Source organism: Mustelus asterias, chromosome 22 (assembly GCF_964213995.1).
Source record: "Mustelus asterias chromosome 22, sMusAst1.hap1.1, whole genome shotgun sequence".
Taxonomy (NCBI): domain Eukaryota; kingdom Metazoa; phylum Chordata; class Chondrichthyes; order Carcharhiniformes; family Triakidae; genus Mustelus; species Mustelus asterias.
Window position 1 is genome coordinate 71,392,182 of NC_135822.1, and position 21,024 is coordinate 71,413,205.

At 45.7% G+C, this 21,024-nt stretch overlaps 1 protein-coding gene across 5 annotated transcripts in view; it reads right to left on the reverse strand.

Moving 5' to 3' along the window:
• Window positions 1-21,024, reverse strand: part of rhobtb2a (Rho related BTB domain containing 2a) — an 87,512-nt gene that overhangs the window by 46,466 nt on the left and 20,022 nt on the right. For 2 of the 5 annotated variants that reach the window (XM_078239614.1, XM_078239615.1), the window contains exon 2: window positions 6,945-7,146. The exons of 1 other annotated variant lie outside the window; for it this stretch is intronic. In XM_078239614.1, the coding sequence (XP_078095740.1) occupies window positions 6,945-7,146 (202 nt within the window). Of the gene's footprint in view, window positions 1-6,944; window positions 7,147-8,003; window positions 8,039-9,075; window positions 9,203-21,024 lie in introns of those variants that run through there. 2 more of the 5 variants (XM_078239616.1, XM_078239617.1) reach the window with 2 other exon arrangements.

Sequence of the window (21,024 nt, forward strand, 5' to 3'; positions counted from 1 at the left end):
AAGCGATTTCATGCAATTGGTTTAAAAGTATATTCCACCCCCCTGCTCAATAATTTCCAGTGCAAAGGAAGAGAAGGTAAGTCTCATCAAGTGTGTTGCAGTATGGAATCATACAATGCAGAAGAGGCCTTTCGACCCATCGAGTCTGCACCAACAGTAGTTAAGGCTGAAGGAGCACAAGGTGCTTCAGTTGATTTGGCATTCAACATGTCCGAGCAATGTTGCACAGCGCTCATATTAAATTACCTTGCCCAAACAGTGAGCACATTGGAGAAAAGAAACTGCCACTAAAGGTGCATAACCATCAGACCACACCTTGAAGGGGTCTGGTCACCCAGACACAGACATTCAAGCAGTGAGAGGAGTGTGGGGAAGAGCTAGAAGGCTAATTTCTCATGTCAAAGGTCTGAGGTGTCAGGTAAGGATGGGAGCGGACCTTAATGACATGTGGGAGTTAGTTAAGGAAATGGAAAAGGTGCACCTCGAACAAGTTTGATTGGAAGAGTACAACAGTGAACAGTACAGCACAGGAAACAGGCCCTTCGGCCCTCCAAGTGGGACATAACATCAAACTAGTCTGAAGGACGCGCTGGTTAGGTTCATTGGCCATGCTAAATTCTCCCTCACTGTATCCGAACAGGCGCCGGAGTGTGGCAACTAGGGGATTGTCACAGTAACTTAATTGCAGTGTTAATGTCAGTCTACTTGGGACACTAATAAATAAAATACAAATGGTTGAAAAAGGTACATTAAGAACAGATGCCAGGAGATTTTACATGCTTGCGTCTTAATAATCTCTGGAGAACTTGGGACGTCAATAGTGTCTACCTCCCTGAACAAGTGAAACACTGTGCCTTCAGAGAGACAGCCTTGGCGTTGTAGCAAGGATGCCAATGATGTTGCCTTTAACTTGAGAGTTGGAGAGAATGCTGAATATCCATAAATTAATATCAGATTGCAAACCTTCATCTTCTAAAACCTCCTGGCTATCACCCAGGATTTATGCTAGGTGGCCAATGTGTCATTTTTAAATAGCCGAAACCAGATGTTCGTGAGAAAAACAGCTTGCATTTAAACTGCACCTCTAATGACCTCAGGACATCAGACAATGCTTTACAGCCAATAATGTACTTCTGAAGTGTAGCAGTTGGCATCCTTCCATCCAGAAAGGATGACAGACACAGCAAACAATCCATTGAGGTGGGGTGTAGTGAATGCCATCCCTGATACAGGAAAAGCAGCAGTCAATCCGAGTACAACAAGCTCCCACGAACAGCGGTGCCATAATGATCGGACATCTGCCATGTTGGCTGGTATTGTGTTTCCTTTGATTTTTTCAGCACAAACTCACCAATTACTCAAGTACACTGGTAAACCGTATTGTCAATTCTTTATTCACTGATTATTGTACTAAGTACACATTTCCAGAGTGCTCTCACCAGTAGGTCTCGATTGGTCAACTGATAGATTGTCACACAACAACTGTCTGATGTGCACAGGTAATGGACATACCCCACTGGAGGGCATCCTACAATCGCTAAGAGATAAACATTGGCCAGGGCACTGGGAAAACTCCCCTCTTCTGCAAGATAGGACCACAGGGCTTTTAACATCCACCAGAGAGGACAGATGGGTCCTCAGCATCCCAACTGAAAGGTGGCCTGTCTGACAGTCCAGCAGCCCCTCAGCACTTGTCTAGTGGCCTGGCGGCATGGTGACACAGTGGCTAGCACTGCTGCCTCACAGCGAAAGGGACCCAGGTTCAATTCTGGCCTCCGGTCACTGTCTGTGTGGAGTTTCCACATTCTTCCCGTGTCTGCGTGGGTTTCCTCCGGTTTCCTCCCACAATCCAAAGATGTGCGGGTGAGGTTGACTGGCCATGCTAAATTAACCCTAGTGACAGGAGGATTGGCAGGGGGGATATGTGAGGTCACGGGAGTGGGGCCTGGTGGGACTGTGGTCGGTGTGGACTTGATGGGCTGAACGGCCTCCTTCCGCACTGCAGGGATTCTATGATCAATATTGATACTGTATTCCGTCCAAACCACCTAACCTGCACATCGTTACTGTGGGAGGAAACCAGAGCACCCGATGGAAACCCACGCAGACACGGGGAGAACGTGCAGAATCCACACAGTCACCCGAGGCCAGAATTGAACCCGGGTCCTTGGCGCTGTGAGGCAGCAGTGCTAGCCACTGTGTCACCGTGCCGCCCAGTCGGACATGAACCCATAACCTTCTGACTCAGGCTGCTGACTGACACAAACCTTCAGAAAATATCCCCTTCAGTTGCATTTTCCAGACCATTCGCCTTAATGTCAAAAACATAAATTCATATCCCAGTGATAAAACAATTTTTCACGCTGAATGATTTTCAGTGTTGCACAGGTTTATTGCAGTTGTAAATAAAGCCTGAACACAAATCTAGCCATGTGACTGGGTAATGAGTTGAAGTGAATTATTTTACCACTTACAAGATCAAATTGAGCTGCAGGAGCTTTGAAATTGCGGTACTGGACTTGCTGCCAAGGGGTCAAGAGTTCAAATCACACCACGGCTAAACTTAATCTATCACATCTGATGCAAGTTCACCAATCTGTAATGCCAATTCTCTCTCTCTCCACACAAAGGTTGTCTGATCTGCTGTGTATTTCCAACACACGCACTTGATATTTCCCATTTCAAGCACCTGTAGTTTTCTTTTGCTTCACACTCACTGGTACGCTAGCATCTTAGAAATAACCCCTCAACAACAACTTGCATTCACACAGCAACATTTATGGGATTAGCTGGTAAAGGAAGCAGATGTGGTATGAGGAGAAACTTTTCCACACAGCGAGTGGTTAGGGTTTGGAATGCTCTGTCTGAGAGTGTGGTGGAGGCAGCTTCAATCCAAGCTTTCAAAAGGGAATCAGGCTGTGATCTGAAAAGGAAGAATGTGTAGGGTCAGGGGGAGAAGTGTGTGTGTGTCTCATGTCTGTCACGGAACAAGAACCAGCCAATCCCACCTACTCTGGACATGATCAACTCTGGCTGCCTGAGGACAACTGGGAGCAGCCTTGCCCACATTCCAAGAAGCAATGAAATAAAATTGCAGGAATGCTCAAGATGCAAGCATAAATCCCACTTAGTATTTTATTTTGGATCTTAATATCATCCTAACTTACTGCAGTATTAATTCCCCGGACATTTCTTTTCCCTACATCTGATAAGCATTTGTAGATGATCATGCATGTCAATTGTATGGTACATGATGGTGGAGAGTTTTTTAAAATTTTATTATTAATTCGTGGGACATGGGCGTCGCTGGCTGGCCAGCATTTATTGCCCATCCTTGGCTGCCCTTGTTCAAAGGGCAGTTGAGAGTCAACCACATTGTTGTGGCTCTGGAGTCACATGTAGGCCAGACCAGGTAAGGACGGCAGATTTCCTTCCCTAAAGGATATTAGTGAACCAGATGGGTTTTTCTGACAATGGTCTCGGATGCTTACTTGAGCATGTATACAAACACGCTTACTGACACAAGAGTTGACTGGAATCAGGAGATATTGACCTGTAATGTTTCACACTGTGAATACTCTATTCTAAGTAAAGACCAACTCTGGATTTTTCCTTCACCAACTGGCTATTTGGAATATAACAATGCATTAAATTTAGCATCTAACTCATCTATTCAATATCAGAAAGCACACAGACATATGAATTCGGAGCAGGAGCAGGCCATTCAGCCCCTCAACCCTGCTCCGCCATTCAATCAGATCTTGGCTAAATTGATTGTGGATTCAACTTCACTTTCCCTTCTAACCCCTTTGACTCTCTCATTAGTGCAGAATCGATCGAATTCGGCCTGAAAAATATTCACTGACCCTGCCTCCATCACTCTCTGGGGAAGAGAGTTCCACAGACTCACTGCCCATTGAGAGAGAAAAAAATCTCCTCATCTGCCTTAAATGGGAGACCTTTATTTTTAAGCTGTGTCCATAGTTCTGGCCTGTCCCACAAGGGGAAACATCCTCTCAGCATCCACCTTTTCAAGTCCTGTCAGGATCTTGAATGTTTCAATAAGATCACCCCCCACGCTTCTGAACTCCAGTGGATACAGACCCAATCTGTCCAATGAATGATATAGAAACAAAGGAACGAGAAGCAGGAGGAGGCCATTCGGCCCTTTGAGCCTACCCCACCATTCATTTTGATCATGCCTGATCATCGAATTCAATATCCGGATCCTCCCTTCCCCTCCATATCCCTTGATCCCGATAGTCCCTAGAGCTATATTTAATTTCTTCTTGAAATCACACAACCCTTTGGCCTCAACTACTTTCTGTGGGAGTGAATTTCACACATTTACCAACCTCTGGGTGAAGAAATTTCTCCTCACCTCAGTCCTAAAAGGTTTACCCCTTATCCTCAAACTATGACCCCCTAGTTCTGGACTCCCCCACCATTGGGAACATTCTTTCTGAATCTACCCTGTCTAACCCTGTCAGAATTTTATAAGTTTCTATGAGATTCCCTCTCACTCTTCTAAACTCCAGTGAATATTATCCTAACCGACTTAGTCTCTCCTCATATGACAGACCTGCCATCCCAGGGATCAGCCTGGTAAACCTTCGCTGCACTCCCTCTATAGCAAGGACATCCTTCCTCAGATAAGGAGACCAAAATTACACACAATACTCCAGGTATGGCGTCACCAACGCCCTATACAGTTGCAGCAAAACATCACTATCCCTATACTCAAATCCTCTCACTATGAAGGCCAACATACCATTTGCCTTCTTTACTGCCTGCTGTACCTGCACGCTTACTTTCAGTGACTGATGCACAAGGACTCCAAGGTCCTGTTGAGTATCCACCTCTCTCAATTTACACCCATTCAAGTAATAATCTGTCTTCCTATTATTGCTACCAAAGTGGATAACCTCACATTTAACCATATTATCCTACACCTGCCATGCGGATGCCCTAACACTCAGCCTGTCCAAATCATGCTGAAGCATCTCTGCATCCTCCTCACCACTCATCCTCCCACTTAACTTTGTATCATCTTCAAATTTGGAGATAAGACATTCAGTTCCCTCTTCCAAATCATTAATATATAATGGGAACAGTTGGGGTTCTAGCACAGATCCCTACAGAACCCAACTAGTCACTGACTGCCAATCAGAAAAAGACCCATTTATGCCAACTCTCTGCTTCCTATCTGCTAACCAGCTTTCTATCCATCTCAAGACATTACCTGCCATCCCACGTGCTTTACACAGTAGTCTGTTGTGTGAGACCTTGTTGAAAGCTTTCTGAAAGTCTAAATAAACATCCATTGGTTCTCCTCGGTCAACTCTGCTCGTTACATCCTCAAAAAAGTCCAATAGAATCGTCAAGCGTGATTTCCCTTCTGCAAATTCACGCTGACTTAGTCTGATTATACCACTACCGTCCAAATGCTGAGTTATGAAATCCTTGATAATAGACTCCAGCAACTTCCCCAGTTAGGCTCACTGGTCTGTAGTTCCCTGTTTTCTCTCTACCTCCCTTTTTGAATAGCGGGCTTACGTTAATTACCTTCCAATCTGTAGGAACTATCCCAAAGAATTTTGGAAAATAACCACCAATGGATCTACTATTTCCAGGGCCACTTCCTTTAGTACTCTGGGATGAAGATTATCAGGACCTGAGGATTTATCCACCTTCAATCCCATCAATTTCCCCCAAACCATTTCTCTACTAATGCTGATTTCCTTCAGCTCCTCACTAAAACATGTTTCTCTCAGCACTCCTGGTACATTGCTTCAGTCCTCACAAAGGAAGACATGAATAGAGTACAAATTTAATTCCTCGGCCATTTCTTTATTCCCCGTTATGAATTCTTCTGTTTCTGACTGTAAGGGTTCGACATTAGTTTTTGTCAATCTCTTTCTCTTTCCATGTCTATATGGGACAGAAGGAGGCCAATCAGCCCATTGTGCCTGTCAGACACAGCAGAACATGTTGACTATTGCACCACGAGCAGAAAATGCTGGAAAATCTCAGCAGGTCAGGCAGCATCTGTGGAGAGAGAATAGAGCCAACGTTTCGAGTCAGCATGACCCTTCGTCAGAGCTAATGTTACAGATGGAAGGAGGTTCAGAGGCAGGTAAAGATGGGCAAAAAGCCTTTGATAAGACAGGAGTGATTCAGTGACAGAAGGGATGATGGAAGGAGGAAAAGAGGACCATAAAGAGACAAGTGAAGAAATGGAAGATGGATCTCGAGTAGCTGCAAATGGCAGCACACCTGTACACAAGTAGAAGCAGAAGACACACACACGCAGAAACAGACAGACACACACACACACTGACAGACACAGAGAGAGAGAGAGAGACAGACACACACACACACACACATATACACACACACACACACAGACAGACAGGCACACACATATAGAGACAGACAAACACACACATATAGAGACAAACACACAGATATAGAGACAGACAGACACACACACACAGATATAGAGACACACACACATAGAGAGAGAGAGACAGACACACACACACACATACAGAGAGAGACAGACACACACACAGACACAGAGACAGACAGACACAGAGAGACAGACAGACACACAGACACACACAGACACAGACACACAGAAAGAGAGATATAGAGACACACAGAGAGAGAGAGAGAGAGAAAGAAAGGGAGAGAGAGACACACAGACAGACACAGAAAGAGAGATAGAGACAGAGAGAGAGATAGAGACACACACACACACGCACAGAGAGTGAGACAGAGAAAGAGAGAGAGAGAGAACCGAGGGAGAGGGAGACACACACACACACACAGAGATGCACACACACAGGCGCACACACACACAGGACGAGCACTGTACAATCCACTGGGACTGATCTAACATGGGCTATATTGCACCATAATAAAGTGCATGTGCTACTTACCTCTTGACACACACGGTACTGGTCAATGGCCCAGACTGTTGGTACATGAGTGGCCAGTAGCTGGTATTGTGTTAGGGTGGCATTACATGCTCTTGCACAGATAAGCCTGGTCTTTCCTACTGCGTTATCACCCACGACCACACACTTGATGGTTTCTACATTTGGTCTTTCGTAGTCCATATTTGTATCCATCAACCATGGGCTAGACATGATAAAGAGAATGATCAAATTAACAAAAGGTGCACAAACTGGAAAAGTTTCAAACTACCTTTTCTAACTTCCCACCAGAGAACTAGGTTTACAGCACAGAAGGCCATTCAGCACATCACATCTGTGACAGCCCTTTCCAGGAGCAATGTAAAAATCAATCCCACTCCTCTGCTTTCTCCGTATCAACTTCTTGCGGTGCACACACAAAATTTGCAGCAAATTGTAACACGATTAGCCTTGTGATAAGGAAAGGGAAACATGATGTTTCCTACATTACGACAGTGAGTGCCCTCTGAAGCACTTCAGTGCCTGCAATGTGCTTTAAGGTGCCCCTGAGGTTGTGTATGTTTTGCATTCACAAGTCTTTGTGAAATGAGCTTGACACAAAAAATAAATCGGACGTTGGAAAAAGAACCGAACTGAATTGCCTTGTAGATGGAGTTCTCTCAGAGCACAAGTACAGTTCAGTCGCCACTCAAGTTTCAGAGTGCAACTGATCTTTTATTTACACCAGACTATCCACAGATTGTGCCTGTAATATAATATACATTGAACTGTTATTATTGCAAGGAAGTTATACCGTGTCCCGAATATCAGCAGGTCACGTACCAGCCGACTCAAGAACAGCTTCTTCCCTGCTGCCGTCAGACTTTTGAATGGACTGACCTTGCATTAAGTTGATCTTTCTCTACACCCTAGCTATGACTGTAACACTACATTCTGCACTCTCTCCTTTCCTTCTCTATGAACGGTACGTTTTGTCTGTATAGCGCGCAAGAAACAATACGTTACACTGCATGTTAACACATGTGACAATTATAAATAAAATAAAATCAAAAATCAAGATACATTGGTACGATGCTCCAGCTGCGAGGAAGGTTGAACTTCAAACTGACAACCCACAGTGTTTGTTTTCTCTGCCTGAAACTTTGGAAAGTTCCAGACTGTGTGATAATCTTAGATACAGCTGGCATTTATAAATAGCACAGGCATTGATCAAGAGTCCAAGTATAATGTCAATATGAGAGAATATTTCTCCAAATCCAGTGCTCCCGCTTACCAGTTCCCTCTTTCTCCTGACTGAAGACACAGCTGCAGCTTTCCACCTATTCAGTGTAATGGATGAAAGGTTGTGAGCTTGGGGGGGGGGGGGGGGGGGAGACTGCACATCATACTCCATCAATCACAGACCAGCCTGGACTATGCTGACAGACTACCCCGACAAGCCCAGTCACGTTCCAATGCACGCTTCCAGCAAACGGAGCAAGAACAGGAGCAGGGGAGGCGGAAATGGTTTTTCCCATTTCCTGGACAGTGAGTGTTTAGGCAAATGCCAATCCGTTAGCTCACTCAATGCTGGGCAGTGATCGAAACTGGGACCTCTTCAGGTCTACATAGGTCACAGTGCAGGAGGAGGCCATTTGGCCCATCGAGTCTGCACCGACAGTCCGACACAGCATCATACCCAGGCCCTACCCCCATAACAGTTACGTATTTACCCCACTAACCCTCCTAACTGACAAATTCTTGGGACACTAAGGGTCAGTTTAGCATGGCCAATCCACCCAACCTGCACATCTTTGGAGTGTGGGAGGAAACAGGAGCACCCGGAGGAAACCCACGCAGACACGGGGAGAACGTGCAGACTCCGCACAGACAGTGACCCAAGCAGGGAAATCAAACCCCAGTCCCTGGCGGTGAGGCAGCAGTGCTAACCACCGTGCTGCCCATAGACCCAGCCCGTCATTGGGTAAGCTCATGGTGGGGAGCCCTTCCCCGTTGGTTGATATGTATGAATGATCAATTTAGCGGTCGGTTTGGGAAGCTGGGATCATGATTGGTGCAGGCATCATGGAGTTCAGTCTGGAATCACATTGTTACTCCCGTGGTGTTAGCTTGTTAGCCCAAAGATGGCACTCACCTGGCTGCCTCTTATAGAATGGAGGGGGTTGTATCACTGGGATTGCCACTGGAACAGCTTAAAGGGTGGAATAAATGCACTGGCTTCTCTCCTTTCAGATTCCTGAACCGCAATCAGCAGATTTTTATCCGCCATCTATTTTTCATGACACTGAGTGGAAGACAGAATGCTGAAATCAAGTCCAAACTGGGCTCTGATCTATTCATAGACACAGCGAGGACTGGGAAAACTGGAGTGCTGTCGAAACTGTTCAGCACATCACACGCATCAGATCTCATTTCAATTGTACTGGTGGCAGATAAGGCTCTCAGGTTTTTAGCTGTTGCATGAAGCACTATCAGATGACATTATGAAGGGCACCATGCACTGGCACTACAGGCACAGCCCGAGGTTGCAGTGGCTTGTGCAATTGCAACTTTTCACATCAGTTGAAGTGTGCAACGCTATCCAGATTGGTGTTTGAGTCCACGTCGCCACGGTAACATACACATTGTACTCTGCAGTAATGGATAGTGATGACAGTCTCCAACTTTCTTTCCATCACATGGCTGGCCAGAAATCTCTCCTGCTCTCACTGGCTGCCGTGGGCACATGTTGAAAAGATGAATGGGTTGACACTCAACCTGTCTGGCCATGATACGAATACACCTCCCTGAGCCATCAAGTCCTGCAGTGGGACTCGAACCCAGAGCTCCCGGTTCAGAGGCATGGATCCCACCCAGTGCGCCACAAGACCACTATCTGGATGAGAAACATAGAAACAAAGGATCAGGAGGAGACCATTTATCCCCTTCACCCTCTTTCACCATTGAATGAGATCAGGGCTGATCTATGACCTCACTCCAGACACCCATAAAACCATAAAACATAGGAGCAGAATTAGGCCATTCGGCTCATCGAGTCTGCTCCGCCATTCAATCATGGCTGATATTTTTCTCATCCCCATTCTCCTGCCTTTTCCCCATAATCCCTGATCCCCTTATTAATCAAGAACCTATCTATCTCTGTCTTAAAGACACTCAATGACCTGGTCTCCACAACCTTCTGCAGCAAAGAGTTCCACAGATTCACCACTCTCTGGTTGAAGAAACATCCACTTTCTTCCCATTTCCCTTCAGACCCTAGGATAACAAAAATCCAGGATTTGAAGTGACAATTGATCCAGATTCGATTCTCATTTCTGGAAGTGGGTTCCAAACTTTACCACTCTGTGTGCTGGAGGTGTTACCTAATATCACTGTGGAAGGCTCTCGGTCTAACTTGTAACTTACGCCCCACCTCGGCCTTCCATTTGCCAACCCGTGTAAAAAGTTTCTATCCATTTCCCCCATTTCTTCCCCTTCACATCTTGAAAACTTTGGCCAAATCATCTGCTAGCTTTTTAAATTCCAGGGAATACAACCCTCGCCCATATCCCTTGGACACCATGTGTCATTCCAATAAACCTACGCTGCACTTCCTCCAAGGCCAATATGCTTCCGACTTCAACCAAGTGCCAAGCAGAAGCCAGACTGCACATTCCCCAAAGGGAGGTGGGAAATTTGGAATCCTGCCCATTAATGAGCCACAGGGAACTGGATAAATTCAGAGTGTGGCCAATGTAACCTCCTGGATAATTTACTTGGGTGCTGGGGGATGTCTTTTCCATTCACCATGATCCCAGGAAACTCTTTTGATCACCTTCCAGACACTGACAACTGGCACTGGTGTTTTCTGGAAATCCTTCCTCACTGCTCACCCTCGATTTGTTACCGGCCCAGTGGCACAACCAAAAAATACAATCACATCCGTCACTTGAATTATCAAAGGAGTGCGCACGTGAAAAGAAATCAGGGGGTGGGCATTTATATTAATGATTTGGATGAGAATTTAGGAGGTATGGTTAGTATGTTTCCAGATGGCACCACGATTTGTGGCATAGTGGACAGTGAAGAAGGTTATCTTGGATTGCAATGGGATCTTGATCAATTGGGCCAATGGACTGACGAATAGCAGATGGAGTTTAATTTAGATAAATGCGAGGTGATGCATTTTGGGAGGTCGAACAAGGGTCGGACTTACTCAGTTAATGGTAGGACATTGGGCAGAGTTACAGAACAAAGAGATCTAGGGGTACAGGTTCTTAGCTCTTTGAAAGTGGAGTCACAGGTGGACAGGGCGGTGAAGAAGGCATTTAGCATGCTTTGGTCAGAACATTGAATACAGGAGTTGGAACATCTTGTTGAAATTATAAAAGACATTGGTAAGGCCACATTTGGAATACTGTGTACAGTCCTGGTCACCCTATTATAGAAAGGATATTATTAAACGAGAAAGGTGCAGAAAAGATTTACTAGTATGCTACCAGGACTTGATGGTTTGAGTTATAAGGAGAGGCTGGATAGACTGGGACTTTTTTCCCTGGAGCATAGGAGGCTGAGGGGTGACCTTATAGAGGTCTGTAAAATAATGAGGGGCATAGATCAGCTAGATAGTCGACACCTTCTCCCAAAGGTAGGGGAGTCTAAAACTAGAGGGCATAGGTTTAAGGTGAGAGGGGAGAGATACAAAAGTGTCCAGAGGGGCAATTTTTTCACACAGAGGGTGGTGAGTGTCTGGAACGAGCTGCCAGAGATAGTAGGAGAGGCAGGTACAATTTTGTCTTTTAAAAAGCATTTAGACAGTTACATGGATAAGATGGGTATAGAGGGACATGGGCCAAATGCAGGCAATTGGGAGTAGCTTAGTGGTTAAAAACTGGGCGACATGGACAAGTTGGGCTAAAGGCCTGTTTCCATGCTGTAAACCTCTATGACGATGACTGAGCAAACTGCACAGCAACAATGATTCAATGCAGCATGGCACCACATCAGTGCTATAATCCAACACAACCAATTGTCAACATCTCGAGCCTTGGAAATACAATCAAATTTAGCTGAATAAGTTACCACCTCCCGATTTGAAGGTGTTTCAGCGCGTCTCCCTGAGCTCCGATACCCACAGGCACCCACACCATCAGCTGCTCACACTTCCAGTTTAAAATTACACTGCATATTTCAGACAGCTGATTGCTTCACAGTCCCCCCCCATCCCATTTAAATTCACTTCCCTCTTCATCCCACATTCACATGACCCTGTCTGGAACTGTACCCAAACAGCAGCCTTAAATACAGCATCGTAGGAACTGCTTGTGGGGCCATTTCCCTGACTACTTCCTCCAGCAATATTGACAATAACTGGCAGCAATCAGGGTTAGAAGCCTGATAGGTTTTTACCCTCTCAAACGGTACCACCCCTACTGCAATCTGGACTGGGATCAGCTAACTCAGAAAATACGTCACTTAATTAACGCAAGTTATAGCCCTGGGCTAGTGCTCAGGAGTTGGTACTGAATGCGTTACCAGGTACACCTCCCATCCAAAATTCAGTTGTGCGCAAGAAACAGAAGCAGGAGTGGGCCACCGGGTCCTTCAAGCCTGCCCCGCCAGTCAATAAGATCATGGCTCTTCTGTTCCATCCTCAGCTCCTTCTCTGTATCATTTCCCCAGAGCCCTTTATTCCCCGATCTATCAAATATTTATCCACCTCCACTTTAAATACTTCTAATGGTCCAGCTTCCACTCCCCTTTGGGGGCAGAGAATTCCAGAGATTCACCACCCTCTGCGAAAAGAAATTTCTACGCACCTCAGTTTTAAACAACCAGCCCTTTATCTTGTAGCTATGTCCCCTTGTTCAAGATTCTCCCACGAGTGAAAACATCTCACCAGCTACCCTGTCAATCCCCCCCTTAGGATCTTGTATGTTCGAATAAGGTCACCCCCTCACTCTTCTAAGCTCCAAGCAATACAGAGCCAGACAATTTAGTCTCTCTTGACAGGACAACCCTCTCATCCCAGGAATTAACTTGGTGGATCTGCTTTGGACTGCCTCAACGTTACAATGTCCGTTTTAAGGTTAAGGTATCCAGGTGAGGTCTCACCAACACCCTGTACAATTGCAACAAGACTATGTAGCATTGTAATATTAAGCAGGGAGGTGGCACATGCAATGCTGTGTTATGATGCCTACCCTTTCAGATGCTCATCCCTTGATGTTTTAAAAACTATTTTGTGTTTGTGGGAATCGGGTTTGGGGAGTTGCTGTTTACGGATGTTGTTACTCACGATGTGAAAGCTGTCATTTGTTTAAGACCGAAAGACGTGCTGGTTAGGGTGCATTGGCCGTGCTAAATTCTCCCTCAGCGTACCCGAACTAGGGGATTTTCACAGTAACTTCGTTGCAGTGTTAATATAAGCACATCTGTGACACTAACAAATATAAACCTCAACTTATTTTCCAGTCTGTTTATCTTTGCAGCTGATGTATGACTTTGAGCTCATAAAATTCCTCAGTTCCAGTAAGCTGCACAGTTGGATTTCCAGTCAGTTTTTAATGAATTCCAATAGCTGGCATCTTGTGTGAAATATGGAAATTGTCTGTGCATCATACCACATCAAATGTTTTTAAAAATTCTTTCATGGGACGTGGGTGTCGCTGGCTTGGGCCACCATTTGTTGCCCATCCCTAATTGTCCCATTTCAGAGGGCAGTTAAGTCAACCACATTACTGTGGATCTGGAGTCACATGTAGGCCAGACCAGTTAAGGACGGCAGATTTCCTCCCCTTAAGGACAGTAGTGAACCAGATGGGTTTTTCCAACAATGGTTTCAGGATTTTTATTGAATTCAAGTTTCATCATCTGCTGTGGTGGGATTCGAACCTGGGTCCCCTGGGTATTGCCCCGGGTCTCTGGGTTACAAGTCCAGCAAATATACCATGACACACTGCCTCCTGGTGAGAATGAAAGGAAATGTGCTCCCTCACCAAAATCAGGAAGCTTGGAATAATACTGAATGTCGCGCAACAGGGCAATGACGATGATCAAACACCAAGCCAGGAAAGGGGAGGTGTCCAAAAGCTTGGTCAAAATCTGTTTTCAGGAGCACGCTATAGAAAGAGGGATGGGCAGAGGAGGTGAGAAGGACAAGTTTTTGATGGGAGGCCAGGCAGGAAAGTACAGGGATGGCGAATACTGCCAAGCTCGGGGGATCTGTGCAGGGATGAGGTTGGCCACTTATCATCCCCTGCCATACCCACCCCCTCTCACACCCCGTTAAAATGGGGCTTTCATCGCTTTCCTTTGCTTATACACTTGTGCGTAATACTGCATTGTGAAAAGACCCTTTCTTCTGCATTGTGTCTAAGTCATGCATCTTGGATGTGTCTTCCAGCTCCCATTCATTATTCAGCCTATCAATGGCTTCATTTTAGCTATGACACATCGATCAGACTCCACAGCACTTTCCACAACACGCGAAGGTCACAGACCTTTTCAAGTGGAGTCAGATGTTTGATGCCTTGGCCGATATTTGTCTCTCAAACAACGTTACTGAAGCAGATTACCTGGTCATTGTCACATTGCTGTTTGTGGAATCTTGCTGTGCTCAAATTGGCTGTTGCATTTCCTAGTATGCAACAGTGACTGCGCTTCAACGTATCTGGCTGCCTGTGAAAGGCTGTGGGATGTCTTTCGGTGATGTAAGGCTCTAGGTAAAAACAGGGGGGGGAGAATTCTCCCATCCCACCCGCCATGGGAATTGTAGCAGGCGGCAGGGATGGACCACGCAAAGATCCATTGACCTTGGGTGGGATTCTGCGGTTTTGGGGCGAGCGCGGCTGGTGAATCCCACCCAAGATTCTTTCTCACATGTGAAAAGGAAGAACCTGCTTTCATGTAGCACCTAATCACGTCCTTGCAATATCTCCAATCAATTACTTTTTGACTCGTGGTTAAACTCAATATTGAGTCCAAAAGGCCAGACATACAGTGTCGAGTCCTCGAGCGAATGTTCTCCTCTACAGCAAGGAGGCCAAACTCAGATCGACTGATTGCTTTGGTGGACACTTCCATTCAGTTTGCAAGCTTGACAGAGAGCTTCTGGCCGCGTGTCATTTCAATTCCCTTCCGCTCCCACTCAAGCCGTTCCGTCTTCCACCTCCCACACTTTTACAAAGAAGCTCGAGGAACAGAACCCCAGCTTCCAAACTGAAAACAACCTTCCAAACTCAACAATGTCTGACCACAGCCACTGCTTCCATTTGTCAAAGAGCAGGGACTGGGAATGGTCTCATTTACAGCCCCTCCTCGTGCAACGTCTCTGCTTTTCCTCATCTCATTACCACGCTTTTTAAAAAAAAAACTTGTACCCTCACTCCTTGTGTTGTTCAATCGCCCCTGCCCTCCACTCAAGTACACCTTTCCCCATTTGTTCCTCTTCCCCTCTCCCTGCCTCTGAAGTTGCTTAAGAACTATTGCATTTCTAACAAGTCCCACTTCCTACGAAAGGTAACCAGCCTGAAACTGAGCTCGGTTTTCCTCTCTGCACAGATGCTGCACGACCTGCTGTCCAACTTTAGCATTTTCTGTGTTTTAATCTATTTTCCAGCAACTGCACTATTTTGTACATCAGAGACAAAGGGGAGGGGGGGAGGGGGGGAGGGGGGGGGGCAGAAACTTACACGTGCATTCAAGCTTTTCCACGAATATCATGCTGAAAATATTAATTACGTTCCGAATCGCAGTGCTGCACATCAGAGCACATTCAAATACTTAGACAAATTCAAATGCAGAGAGCTGACTTTCTCAAAGCCTTTTTCCAGCTGAAATCAGGGCACTTTGGTAAGATTGAAACAACAGGGTAAAGTACGGGCACAGTGAAGCACAATCATCAACATCTGGTTAATGGAAGGAGGCTTGTACAGAACATTATGGAACAGAAATGAACTGTAAATTCAATGCAATCCTGTATAAAGCAGTGAAGGCCTTGAAATTATGCTGAGGGTGAACAGGTTCATCTCAAATACACTGCTATTTTAACAGAGGTTTTCTGGAATGACCTCAACAAGGCCCACGAGGTTGGCCTGTTGGAGTATGAGCTCCCTGATTGAGGTAATTATTGCTCTGCTCTACCTTGGCGGGCCCTGTTGCCACCGGGCGGTGGAGGTCCCCTGTGGAAGTCCCTCTACGGAGGGATCCTCCCCCACTATCTTGGGGACCTGGGGTGGAGGGTGGTGCATACAACAACAGGTTAAATTGGTTCGCGGACTCCCAAGCGACAGCCCTTTTTGCAACCTTGTGGAGTCCATGAGCCGTGTCTACGTTGAGTGTTATGGCTGCACACCCTTTAGTTTCCTCAAAAACCTTTCGTTGATGTTTTGTTTGCACTTCAGTCCCACGCTCCTGATCTATGGACACTCGGTGCGGAGGGGGAGCGGGGAAGGAGGAGGACCTCCTCGTGAACCTCCTCCTGGCCCTGGCCAAGCCATCTACAAGTCCCGGCAGCGGGCAACTGAGGGGTCATCCAATCCTACTGTCTGCCCCTCTGTCGCGGCTATATTCATGTCCGTGTGTCCCTAGAAAGGGAGCATGCGGTGTCCAAGGGCACCGTTAACATCTTCCGTGCCCACTGGGCACCGCAGGGACTGGGGTGCATAACTGACCCCTTTAATCGCATTTTGATCTGATGTTTTAAGTTTCCTTTCCAGTTTGTCCTTTGTTTCGAGCGGTTCCCCTTCTTTTGGGAGCTGCCCATTTTAATTTGTCCCTGAGTTAAGTTATTTGGTTGGTCAAAAAGATTGGTAATGATTGCTCTGCCCAGAGAGACTCACCCGTATATATATTGAGGAGTGTCAGGTCCAATGGGACTCCAGATTCTGACTGTGTACCTGAAACACTCTAACAGTGGAATAGAGTTTGTAAATAAAGAGAATCTGGTGAAGGGACACGGGCCTCTGAGGAGTTATTTCATCTTCAGTCCTGACAGGTTAACACCTCTGCTGCAGCATTGAAGAAACAAATTTGAGGTCAGCTTGTCTGGGATAGTCACACAGTGCAATTTCAAAAGCTGCTGTTCAAAGCTTCGTTAAGGAACACTGAAAGATGTCTTACTCTGCTGACTTACATTCTCCCTCAGTGTACCCAAACAGGTGCTGGAGTGTGGCAACTAGGGGATTTTCACAGAAACTTCATTGCAGTGTTAATGTAAGTCCACTTGTGACACTAATCAACTTCTTGTGAAGACTAATTTGTAAACTGCATCTCTCTTTAACCTCCTGATTTTTGCTGACCAGATGAATAGATTTTTTCTTTATTCGTTTGTGCGACATGGGCGTCGCTCGCTGGGCCAGCATTTATTGCCCATCCCTACTTGTCCGAGGGCAGTTGAGAGTCAACCACATTGCTGTGGCTCTGAAGTCACATGTAGGCCAGACCAGGTAAAAACGGCAGATTTCCTTCCCTAAAGGACATTAGTGAACCAGACGGGTTTTTCTGACAATTGACAATGGTTTCATGGTCATCAGTAGGTTCTTAACTCCAGATTTTTTTTTTTTATTGAATTCAAATTCCACCAACTGCCATAGCGTGATTCAAACCTGGGTTCCCAGAACATTCACTGAGTTTCTGGACGAACAGTCTAGTGATAATACCACTAGGCCATCACTTTCCCTGAAAGATTATAAACTTTTATTGGACAGTTCAGCAAAGGTGGACATTCAGGAATAGAGGCTTTTAAAAATGTATTAGTGTCACAAGTAGGCTTACATTAACACTACAATGAAGTTGCTGTGAAAATCCCCTAATCACCACACTCCGGTGCCTGTTTGGGTACACTGGAGGGAGAATTTAGCATGGCCAAGGCATCTAACCGGCACATCTTCCGGACTGGGGGAAGAACCCTTTTCCAATTGATCCAGAAAAGAAATAGTTATGTTCAATGTTATTGCACTTTGGATATGGAAACTTTAATCATATTTTAGATGACGCTGGAAGCAATAAATCACTCATTCCTGTTCACTCCACCAACATTCCTGGTTTATTTCTTTTTTAATTCCAAAAGTAGAGGAATAAACTTTTCTTTTGTCAGTAGACAAGATAAAAGTATCTCTAAATAGGAGCAGCGTCTCTCACACACTCTGGGAAAGGTGGTCTTTATCTAACTTTAGCCTGGGATATCACATGGCTTGTGGAAGGGGTGTAGGACATCGATTGCGGTGCATTCCAGATGGGCTAAATGGACCAGAGAGGCTTTTCCTGTTCCGGGTTGGTCATAGCTTTCGCTTGTAAGTAGTCATCAGTGTCGTTTTTGTGACATATCATTAATGTACTAGACAGTGGAGTTTCTATGGATGACACCAAGAAAGTCTGTGCACTTTATAGAGATAGCTAGCTGTAGGCCAGTTGGAGCATAAATATCTCTCCCATTTGCCCCAAAATTACAGCAGGAAGAGGGAGTTCTGTGAAAAGTAATTAACGTTTCCAGAATGGGTGTACAGAAGCTCAGTATGTTACAGTGCCATGTCTGTGGGTGGAGAGGTGGCACCCTGTAGTGCCAATCAGCAGCCCCAGCTGTTACTCCCTGACTTCATCTCTGCTCAAATGCCACGAATCCCACGCGTCAGGTCCAGGACAACTGTCACTTGGCACTGGAAGTGGCAGTAAAGTAGGTTGACTTAAGCCACGCTGGATTTGAAAAGTAACTGTCCCAGTTATCAACACAGCCATCAATCATGCACAACTTGACAAATCTGAGGTTCGGTGTGGAACTCTCTCACGGGTCAGCCAGAAGGTTCAAATCTCACTCCAGGGCTTGAGCACAAGAATTTAAGCCAGATACTCTGTGCAGTACTGCGGGAGTACTGTTAGAGGTGCTTTCTTTCGGATCAGATGTTCCTCTCTGACAAGAATAAAAGATCCCTTGACAATAGGGGCGGCACAGTGGTTAGCACTGCTGCTTCACAGTGCCAAGGACCAGGTTTAATTCCAGCTTCGGGTGACTGTGTGCGTGGAGTTTGCACATTCTCCCCATGTCTGCGTGGGTTCCCTCCGGGTGCTCTGGTTTCCTCCCACAGTCCAAAGATGTGCAGGTTAGGTTAATTGGCCATGTTAAATTACCCGTTAGTGTCAGGCGGACTAGCTAAGATAAATACAAGGCGTTTTTGGGATAGGACCTGGGCAGGATTGTTGTCGGTGCAGACTCAATGGGCCAAACGGCCTCCTTCTGCACTGTGGGGATTCTATGATTCTATTCTGTGAATATTTCAAAGACGAGCAAGGGTGTAAGCCCTGGTCATTATTCAAAATGCTTTGGCAAGTCAATTGGTCACAAAAGAGTGATGTAAATCTAAGACTTTTTCTTATGTATTTCTGTAAGTTGATAGATAGGGCTAAATAAAGCACTAATAAACAGCAATGTGAATTTATGTCCAATGGTATTTTGAATAATATAACAAGTGTGACATTATGTTGTAAAGAGCTGTCTACAAAAGTCATGCCATCTGCCCCAAAGATAATTTTGCTTTGCACATTTGTTCTCCACCTCAAGCGTTGAATTACACATCTGATCTATAATCGGATGTCTGATGAGCAAGGTGTCACTGGCTGTGAAACTACCTCTGTCTGATATGCCATTCCATTGTTAGGTAGCGTGCCAGGCGACAGAGACACTTGATCCACCACAAAACAATCCAGGATTTGGGCAGCAGTTTCAGTCAGCATCGGGGAGCGAGCTGTCACTGAACATCTGCAGAGCGCTGTTAATCATTCACCTGTGCTCTTGGCCCCGAATCCAACATTCCTACTGGAACACCAGATATAAAAACTGTGAAGAACGACAGGGCTGTTCACGGTGAGCATGAGGAATACTTGAAAATGAGTTACTTTCCCCAGTTTCATGACTGACAAACCCAAACTGTTAAAGTCTGGGCAACTGGTTTAATTAATTTCCTCAATGTAACACATACTCAGGGAGCGGTTTTAAGCTAATCTGTCCACCAGAAGTGTAAAATCATTCGACAGCAGAGTGTGAAGCTGGTGTTTCCCCCATGCATTTCTCATTTGGGAGTTAACAACAATGTACATTCATATAGCAACTTTATCATATTAACTTTCAACGTGCTTCAGAGGAGCATGAGAAAGGAGATATTACATTGAACCACATAAGATCTGAACTCAAATGACCAAAAGCTTGGCTAAAGAGTTATGTTTTAAGGAGTGTCAGAGCATGGGGCACAGGCAAAGAGATTTAGGGAAGGAGTTCCAGAGATTGGGGCCCAGATAGTTGAAAGCACAACCACCCATGGTCAAGTCATTATAATTGGGGGTGCTTCAGAGATGAGAATTGGATGAGTGCAGAAACCTCACAACTGTGGGGCTGGAGGAAATTCCAAAGATAGGGAGGGATGGGTAAGGGAGGGATTGGAAAACAAAATTGAGAGTTATTAAATCCAGGGTGACTGGCTGCTTATGTTGGTCAGTGAGTTCAGGGGTAACGGGACTTGGGTGCAAGTTAACACATACACAGCAGCAGTTCACAGAGAATCATAGAATCCCTACAGTGCAGCAGGAGGCCATTTGGCCCATCGAGTCTGCACCAACTCTTCAAAAAGGCATCTTACCTAGGCCCATCCCCTGCTCTATCCGCATAATCCTATCCTGCTAATCAACCTAACCTGCACATCTTTGGAGTATAGGAGGAAATCGGAGCACCCGGAGGAAACCCACGCAGACACGGGGAGAACGTGCAGGCTCCACACAGACAGTGACCCAAGTCCGGAATTGAACCCGGGTTGCTGGCGCTCTGAGGCAGCAGTGCTAACCACTGTGCCATCATGCCACCAGGAATGCCAACCAGGAGTTGGGTTAAAATGACCCCTACAGTGAGAGAAAATGAGGGCAACTGTTGATCTAATACTGAAAACTCTCAGATTGAAATCACGGTGCAATCTTCACTGACTGTCACAGGGCAGGAGTCACCGACCAGCAATGAAATTCAAGCATCTCCCTAACATAAAATAGCCCATTCCTATCCATTTAGCGGTTTCCAAATAACTCCCTTCGACTTGGATCTGTCAGAAGCAGGTTTGTCATATCC